At 37.6% G+C, this 9,946-nt stretch overlaps 2 protein-coding genes across 2 annotated transcripts; both read right to left on the reverse strand.

Moving 5' to 3' along the window:
- Window positions 1–5,138: 5,138 nt before the first annotated feature.
- LOC130902902 (uncharacterized) lies at window positions 5,139–5,762 on the reverse strand. The gene has a single exon (XM_057815185.1). It carries the CDS (start codon window positions 5,760–5,762, stop codon window positions 5,139–5,141), a length of 624 nt encoding a protein of 207 aa, XP_057671168.1.
- Window positions 5,763–7,146: 1,384 nt separating this feature from the next.
- On the reverse strand, window positions 7,147–7,932 carry LOC130902903 (zinc finger BED domain-containing protein 5-like). Its single transcript, XM_057815186.1, has one exon. It carries the CDS (start codon window positions 7,930–7,932, stop codon window positions 7,147–7,149), a length of 786 nt encoding a protein of 261 aa, XP_057671169.1.
- Window positions 7,933–9,946: the final 2,014 nt, after the last annotated feature.

The following is a 9,946-nucleotide window of genomic DNA, read 5'->3' on the forward strand; positions in this document are numbered from 1 at the left end:
AACTTTCTTCTTATTCACCTTTACTACATCATTAAACTATAAACTAATAAGTAGTGGACAGTATTTACTATTTAACTAAATTGTACTTTGAAATTAAAACATTTACCCACTCTTGCTAATTGACATCAACCAAAATACAGATTAATAACAAGAAAGATATATACATATATACGAGGTGCGTTCACAAAAAGGGTTATGTAACACACAATACCAATTTATAGGGGTTTATCTAAGAAATACAAAAATTTTAAATTGTTTACAATATCCAGTACAAAATGAGTAATTATTGAACTTACCACTGAATTTGAAAGTTGTTCTAATTCAGTCAGAGTAATGATAGTCTTTCCTTTGATAATTTGAAGTTATTACAAATACCAAAAACAGTTGATATCTTATTAATCACCTCTTCCTGTAGTTTTTTATAACTTTCGACCAAATGGATCAAATTCCATATTTTATTCAATACCTTTAGTGAGTTGCTAATTCAATCAAATAACCATCTTATATCAAATTATACGCAGTAATATTTTGTTTGTTTTATACAAATCACATAGAAACTAGAGGATAAGCAGGGGGGGATTGTCCTCGCGTACTTCTTCATACTTATACAATTCGAAATTATGTATGATTGTACCATTCAAGTTCAGAAAAAAATCATGCTCATTTACGGTTCAAACAATAAGCATTTATACTTCTTTTCAGCATCATTTTCCTCATCATGGCTCTTCACATTACTACAAATATTTCGAAATATGTGTTTTAAGGTAGTTTCAAAAATAATAAACTGATGCAATTAAATATTTTGTTGTTGAGCCAAGGGGTTATTAAAATATTTATTCTTCATTATCTATTAAGAGATTTAAGAATATCAAATAAATCATTAAAAATTAGAAGAAATTCAGCTGTAGCACCTGCATTATGAAAATATGTTTTAATATCTGTTCTCGATAAATAAAGAAGAACATCTGTTGTACTTAAAATTTGGGTTGCCAATTTAACTTTCATAGCCATTTTGGTTGGGCGAGAATGAAAAAAAATCTAGCTGCTCAGTAACCATCACAAAAAGCCGGTACATTGTTTTCACCTTTGCATTGATAAATTTCGCAAATCATGCAACTTGGAATTCCGTCGAAATGGTCCAATTACAACTCTGATTAGTAAAAGATATCGAAACAAATTATATATCGTTAAAAAATCTACACTCTAGCGATGTTTATAAAAAAATAAAACTTCCTATCACCATTACTTTTTTTTAAACGCATAAATTGTTGTAATAATATGAATATTAAAGATACATTACATACTGTGAAAGTTATAAGGTAATATAAGAAGAGACATGAAAATCAGGAAAATTGAAGAAAATAAAGTGAATTATTGAAGAAATGAGTCGTTTTAGAAAATATCTAGTTTAACAATTCAAAAATTATCAAAGTAAAATTGGGTTGGATGTCAGTAATTTACAAAATGCTTTTTGATGTTTAGTTTTTTTGAAAAGAATACTGTTTCCTTTTCGTTCTCTCAACGTTTTTGCTTCCATTAGAATGATTTGATAACAATATACTTTCAACTGGTTGTTGAGGAGGTAAAAAAATAAAATAAAAGTGTGAGGGTATGTGTCAGTAGAAATGCATTACCTCGCCCAATTCAAACAAAAATGTTTCTTGAATTTGAAACAACTCTAAAATACCTTTGACATGGAGTACAACAAACCATTAAGTTGCATTACAATGTATTCGCTAAGCTAAATTTACACTCAACCATTTCATATGCATACAGGACTTATCAGGAAAATTATTCATTACTCATTCAGTTTCATTGGCATTATAGTGTTGAATTTGTACAAAGTGATCAAAGTGATGAAATGGAAAGTGACTTGAAAGTTCTTAATCAAAAACTGTCAATAATTTGAAATAATGATGAAAACATGACATTGCTAAAGTTGTTTTTTTTTCAGACTAGTTTGAGATTTTCAAAGGAAGTCACCTAAAATACTTAACAAAATATATGATTTAATATCAAATATTGTTGAGCAACTACTAATTATTTTGAATAAGAGTAAATTTATTTTGAGAATATTAATATAACTCGGCACCGACCGTCAACACCAAGAATCAATTCTTCAACCACTGCCATCGGCCAATGCATCCGCTTCTGATTGTCAGCGCCAATGAGGACTATTTCTCCCACCTTGGGCTCTCTCGGCTTCTTCAAATTGCTGGCAGTCATGAACATCTGGCCCAAGTATTCAGATCGGAAACGCTGCTTTAGGTTGTCTCTGGTCTCTTGGCTAACGTCTAACTCTTTTGTGTAGACTCTTCGCATCAAATTCGTCCAAGTCAGGGACACCCATTTCTTGAAAATCTTCAATGAACATTTGAGGAGTAATAGGCACCGGATCATTCGGGACATCCGAAATATAGGTGATGGGACGAGAATTGATATAAGCTGTACACTCACTGATTACGGTTTTCAACTCTTCAAAAGTGAGTGAAGCCCGTCCCAGAATTTTGCGAATATGAATTCCTATTAAGCGTTCCCAGAACCCGCCTCACCATGTTGCTGTGGGTGGGTTGAAGTGCCATTCAATTTGGTTCACCAAACCGCAGGACGCTACTCTCTGCCAATAAATGCCATCGAGAGCATTTTTGAATCCCTTATAGTTTGTACCATTGTCACTGTACATGAAGGAAGGTCTGCTCCAACGTGCAATGAAACGTCGAAGTGCCATTATGAAGGCTTCCGTTGACATGGCAATAACCAATTCCAAATGTGTAACACGATAAACACCACAGGTGAATATGCACACCCAAACCTTGTCTCCATTTTTAAGGTAGAGTGGACCAGCAAAATCCGTGCCACTGATTTCGAACACACGAGCGTCCCTTACCCTATTCTCCGAGAGCGTGTAGACTTGACTTCTAATGCCTTGGCCCTATAACGCCTGCATATCACACACGCAGACACAATTCTTCTCACAGTTTGCTTCCCTCTTACGATCCAGAATCTTTCTCTTAGAAGGTTCAGAAGGCCTTGCCCTCCAATGTGTCCATTCTGCGTGTGAAAGTCGTGGATCAATATGTCAACAATGACATGCAGGAAAGGAAGAATATATAGTGCACGGAAGTCTTCAGGGTCTTTTTTCGCCAAAATACGGGTTCTCAAACACATAAGTCCGACTTTATCTTTGTGTGGCTTAAAATTTTTGAGCTGTTTATCACCCTTCAAAAGCTTGATCCTGTATAGATTTTAGAACCACCTTTTTAGCTCTTGCGATTTCCGACAAAGACAGTTCTCCAGAGCGCTTCTCTTTCTTTGAATATTTGTTCCACAGAAACCTCATCCATGCAACCATTCGAACGATCCAGTGCTAAGAAGAGAAGTACCGGGATAATCTTTCGCAGCAAAACACGCCTGGTTCTTGGGATAAAGCTGAAACCACAGGCGTTTTTCTCCTTTCCATTTGAACACCATTTTCATCAGGAGGGACATCGCAGTTAGGCCATTCAGAAGTCGGCTCTTACAACTATCTCGGCCCCTTCCACCATTTGGAGTCAAGAAGTTTTTCAGGAAAACAACCCCGGCTAGGGAGATCTGCTGGGTTCATCGCCCCTGGCACACGTTTCCACGTATCAGGATCAGTCAGAGAACGAATTTCCTTAACCCTGTTGAACACAAATACTCCCCAAGTTTCCTCTCTCTTGATCCAACACAGAGCCGTGGAAGAATCTGATCAAAAAATGGCACTCTACATTGCCAATCTCTTTTACAATACTAGAAGCCATTCGCGCCCCTATTGTTGCAGCCAGAAGCTCTAGACGAATTGTAGGTCTCTTAACAGGGGCAACATGAACTTTCGCTCCCACCATTATCACAGATACCGTGTCATCTGTTTCAACTCGCAAAAATGAGACGCTGGCATAAGCGACCTGACTTGCGACACAAAATGTGTGTAGAGACACATTACCAACGGTCAGTTTCAACCATCGTGGAACTTCGATTTGATTCAAGGCATCAGCTTTACTCATCCTCTTAGGGAACGTTGCCTGGCTTTGCTCATTAAAAGGGGTATCCCAGTTCCCAGCCTCACCTCAACTTTCTTGAACCAACAACCTCGGTATCAAAATGGCGGGTGCACATACACCGAGCGGGTCGAAAATACAGTGTGCTGCTGACATTAACTCTACGTAACTGTCCCCTTTTTCTAGACACATATTCAGGTTAGGCTTGCACGAGGAGTCGAAAACAGGACGAATTCGGTTGGTACTGACTTCCTTAACCACGGCTCGGTGGGGCAAATAATGAAATCCCACTTATCAAGCTGTACCTCTTCAATAATTTCATCTTTCAGTCATTCTTGAAACACTGCTTCATATTCTTTCACCAAATGACCGTTACGTAACTTGGCTAAGGTCGATTCAAGTGTACCACGGGCCAGATCGAAATTTCGAGGCAGCGGGGGATGTTCCTTCAGTCATGGATGGACGCGCAAGCGTTTTTGCCTCTTCTTTGTTACTAACCAAAGCGGGGTCCTCGATGCCCAACACATCCAATCTCCACATATCAGAAGGGTTGAACTCCTGGGCGCAATGCAAACTGATGTTAACCATGCAACTTGTCTCAGCGTCCTTAACGCGGCCCATTATGGTCCAACCTAAGCTAGTTTCGATCACAACCAAACCACAGCTTAATACCTCCGCCTCCCGGTGAGTAGCTTTCCCGCGACGTCCCCTCCGACAAGAATGCCAATTGGGCCCTCTCTGTCGTCAGTCAAATCGATTTTCTTCTCACGAAGTTCAGATACCCATAGACCTTTAGGAATGGAGGGAATGGCGTGACAAATCTGTTCCGAGTCAAGAGCTTCAAAGTTGCAGAAAAACGCACTCATCAAACTTTGCAGACGGATCTTATAGCATTGATGCGTCTTGGGTTCAGTCTTGCTCCCACCAAACAATGCATGAACCAAGTTCTCAGTGCGGATCGGCTCATAGCGCATTCTGGAAGCCAGCGCTTGAGTTATATAACTTCTTTGAGAACCTGTATCAATCAATAACCTGGTGGTAACAGGATTTCATCTTTCAAACGAACCCTCAACGTCTGCATCAACACTGGCGCACTCTGGATACTAGCATAGTTGTGCTCTATATCGTTTTCTTTCTTAGCTGCCTTACTAGTTTCAGTAGACGTTTAATTCCGGTTACGAGGAACTGGCACATCACAGTAACATGAGGTTCAGCACAAATTAAGCAACACAGCTTTTCCTTACAGGGCCGTTTCGCGTGGAATTTTTTCAGACACTTAAAACAGAGGCTTTTAGCTCTGAGGAGCTGAATTTTCTCCTCTTTGCTCTTGTCCCTCGCCTCTGAACACAATTCGGTATTGTGAGAATTCTTGCAAAAAATGCAACTGACATCTTTATGGCCTTCAGTGGACTCAATACCTACTAGGTCAGCAGCTGTGGTGTACTTTCCAGTCGAGGACTTAACATTCCCAGCACTGCTCTTTGGTGCAGCGCCCTTTTCCTTAGGGACAGAAAACGTGCTCCTAGCTAGCAGAAACCGCTCCTCGCTTTCGACCCCTCTCTTCAGAAATTCTCGCAACTTTACCATTTGATCTGCAGCCTCAAAGAGGGATCCATCAGTGCCGCACGACTTCCGCTTACGATCCCATTCCCGCAAAATTGACTGCGGAAGTCCGGATTCAACTAACGGCGCGAGAATGCACGCGTATTTTTCTGATGTAACTCCCAAACTTTCCAAGGCCATTAACTGGGTTTCTAGTTTATCATAAAGCTTTGCGAGAGTCAAAGAAACTTTGCCTGATGTTTGTACCAAGACCAATGAGAGTAGCTCCCTAACATACTACTCAATCAGCAATTCGTCACGGCTAAAACGGTTATTCAGTTGGCCAAAAGCCTTCGGATTATTGGCCGCCGATGCAGGATAGCTACTCAAAAGTTCCTTTGCTTTGGTACCATCCTTGGCAATACGCAACAAAATCAAAACTAACCTAACCTAACCAAAACTAATCCATGTTTTAGGCGTGATGTCGAATTTTAGGAGATCCGACTTAGGTAATTTGAGTGTGAGGTTATCACCAGGAGCGGCAGCAGTAACTTCGGTGGGACACGCTGTGCTGGCCTTGACTTTTTCCAGTAACTCATTCTTTCTAGCACTCAAAGTTAGCCAGGTGTACGGTAAGCTTAATGAAAGCAACAGCAACCTCCTCGACGGTTGCCTCAGGTTTTCCAAAGGTTTCTTCACAACAATAATATTTATTTACACATCATAATATTATTAAAAATAAATAAAAATCTGGCTTTAGTTCTCACCAAATTTGGTTAATGGACAATATTTCCCACAATTGATCTAAACAAAGATAAAGAAAATAATTTTGGCGAGAATGTTTATGAAAAAAATATAAGCTAAGCAACATTGCCATGTAACTGTATTCGTTTATGCTTTTGTTTTATCTAGCATAGAATATTTGAATGAAATAATATCAAATACTAGTTTTATTTGAATACAAATTTAATATAGACATGTACCAACAAATCTTCGATATAACGTTTGTACCTTCGCGAGGCAAACATATAGGTTTTTAATGAGGATATGCTTATTTATTTTGATTATTAGTCAATTTAAGCGATATAGTACACTTTTATCTCGAATAACTAACATCACTAATGATTATCCTTAAATACGTTTCTGTCGTGGATACTCGTTTTGATACTTGTGTCTGATGACATTTCTAAAAGAGATTCATATATCTCATTTGACATACTTTCGGGCTTTTGCAAAGTGGGTAAAAAAGGATTATGAATCCATGAATTCAGTTTCAATTTTGTTTTCTGTTCTTCGGGAAAATACTTTTCAAAAGATGCGCGCATCGAAATGAGATATTGGACTAATTCTTCAAATACATCATCTTGAAAAATTTCTGAGTCGTTATCGCTAACAAACTCAGTGAGTAAATTTTCTTTTAAAGGCAGTTATTTTGTTACAGGCCTGGAACACTGTTGTCTGTTTACCTTGCAATTATAAATTTAATTCGTTTAGTTTTTGAAAGGTATCCTTCATGAAAGACAGTCGGAACAACCAAGTTTTATCATACAAACTGAGATTATTTTCTTCAAAAAATATATTTATTTTAGTAAAAATTTCTTCTACGGTAGTGTTTGTGGGCAACGGTGAACACATAAACATATCCTCTTAAATAAAAAGAACTTTCATATGGATATCTCATGATAACCAGCAAGATAGCCAGACCAGCGACATCAGTAGACTCATCCATTTGCAAGACGAATCGTGTTTTTTGTAGACGTGTAACTAGCTCTTGTTTGACGTAGCTTGCCAGATCATGAATTCGACGTGAAACAGTATCGTTTGATAGTGGCACAGTAGAAAGATGCTTTGCAGATTTTTCATCGAGCATACATTTTGTTATGTCTAACACACATGGTTTTATTAAAATCTCAGCGATAGTGTGCGCTTCACCTTCTTGTGCAATGCGATAGCTAACTAAATATGATGCCTTTGTGACCTTTTCATTGATAGTTTGGGTTACTTGCATCATAGTTTTTTGACTTTCCAATAACTGTTCTTTTTTACGTACAAAAAATTCTCTATTCTTGTCTTTAGACTCAGGGTGTACAGTTTCTAAATGTCGGCGCAACTTGGCAGGTGCCATGGAACTATTAGGAAGCAGTTTACTACATAACATGCAAAGAGGTGAGCCGTTGGAATCAACAAATCCGAAACTGATATATGATTCATCATTCTTCCTTTTTTTCGCCTTTGAAACCGTGGAACTTGACGTCGTTGCATCATTATCATCGATAATTGCTGTACACTCCGCGCGTACTGCTTTTGAACATTCGGCTTCGTTAGAAGATGTTGTTGCAACACGTTTAACGCCTTTAAGCCAACGTTCCATTCTTCTTTATTAATAATTACTTGTCAGAGTGGTGGAGTCAAATTAACGCACGATCGTTACTGAGTAAAAGAGTCTAGTCCAAAGAAGATATGTACAAAACTGATACAATCAGAATCAGCAGTAGAACAAAAAAACCTCGTTTCTAGCAAATAGGTACTTATCGCTCCGAACGCTACTCGTCGACTGACTCGAGTGTCGAAGCGCGTTCGTCGCTTTTATAGTTCTAGCCTCGATCTCGAACATTCTTAAAAATACTCGAGTCGGCGCCTTTGAAAAATAAAAAGCCGAAATAAAAAAACAAAAAATGCGGTGTAAACAATCTCGACTTGTTTTGAAGTTATATAGCTGAAAGTCGCTTGTTTACAACTATAGTGTCTAATCTTAGCGGCGGCTTTTATCAAAGTGACTTCTGACTCTCGTATTTTGTACAGGGATCGGTGTAAGTAAAGAACTTGCAATAGGTTTGCATAAAGTTTTATTGAAGAGCGGCGTGATGTTAAACTCTCCTCATAACATGCACTGTTTCAAGTTAGAATGAAGTTACTTTACTGTGCTGGGTGGCGACTGAGTTCTAAATTCTTGCGGAACCCCTACAGGCAGAACCCTAGGGTTCCGCGGAACACACTTTGAGTATGGCGGGTATAAATAGATAATACAATAAATATTTTCGATTATTATAACTTTTGGCTCTCCGATGTAAAACCAAGACCTGTCCTGTGTTAGTTGGTACACTTATCGGTAAGGATGAGGCCATTGTATAAATACCTTTACACAATGATAAAGCTGACAAAACGATTATAAGTCGGTATTTTAGTAGTAGTTGATAGAACAAAGCCAATGAATATAATATTTATATTAAAATCAGATTATTTAAATATCTTTGGTACGTATATACTCATTTGTATATTTTTTATTTTTGGTTTTGTTACAATTCTTTTGAATGGTCTTTTTTGTTTGATTTTAAAAACCGTTATTAAAGATAAGTATGAGAGTGTTTTTACTGTTGTTGGGAGCATACCAAGAAATTTCAATGATGTGGTTGTTTTTGAGAATGATACACAGGTACGGAATTATCTTAACATAATAATAATAATACTACTTTACCATAACCATTACAATAAATATGTATGTTAACATTGATGTTCCTTATTTCAGGTAAGGTTGTTTTGGCAATCCTAAGCCAGAAATCACTAAGAAATAAGCTGATTAGCCTCAAACATTTCAGTGAAAATATCAGTCAATTTAAAAGATTGCCTACTACTGCTGTACCATTCCGCTACAAAAATGATAAATGTTCAGAATGTGAATCGGATAGGGAAAATTTAGATGAACTTAATAATCCAATTGAATGTTTCCTCACATCCCCAAACATATTAAAATAGTGATTTTATTGCCCCGATTCATTCCAGAAACATTGACATGACAGATAGTTCTATCAGTAACCATGAAGATGAAGAGTGGTTGAAAGAGTTACAGAACCTTCCATCTTGTTCTATAGGAATTGGAGGTAGGAAGCAGTCAATGCAAGAAGAAAATGAGCGGAAGAATGAAAGGAACTAACCAATGCTAGGAAAAAAGTCACTAACCTGAATATTCGATTGAGAGCTACAAAAAAATGATTATGAAAAGGCAACTCTCTGCGAACGTTTTGTATGGAGAAGGAACTCTCACGAATATTACAAAACATCTCTTTGTGAATATGCAATTACGATATAAGATGAAATCCCCATTGTTACAATCTGAAAAGAAAACTGACCTGTCATTATTTTATATAGGACCTAAGATGTACAGATATTTGCGACAAAAAGGGTTCATTTTGCCAGCAATATCAACAGTTAAATCATGAGTTGCCAATTTCCGTTGCAAACCTGGATTTAATAAAAAAATTTTTATGCACAATATTATAAATTATTGATGTTCTAGAACAGGGGTGCTCAAACTTGAACTGCTGGCAATCTACCTCAATATTTTTAGACTACTTACGATCGACTCTGAGAGGCTGCAAGTATGTGTG

Source organism: Diorhabda carinulata, chromosome Y (genome assembly GCF_026250575.1).
Source record: "Diorhabda carinulata isolate Delta chromosome Y, icDioCari1.1, whole genome shotgun sequence".
Classification (NCBI taxonomy): Eukaryota; Metazoa; Arthropoda; class Insecta; order Coleoptera; family Chrysomelidae; genus Diorhabda; species Diorhabda carinulata.

Coding starts and splice junctions, on each gene's coding strand:
- LOC130902902 (XM_057815185.1), bottom strand. CDS start 5,762: ATGGCCTTGGAAAGTTTGGGAGTTACATCAGAAAAATACGCGTGCATT.
- LOC130902903 (XM_057815186.1), bottom strand. CDS start 7,932: ATGGAACGTTGGCTTAAAGGCGTTAAACGTGTTGCAACAACATCTTCT.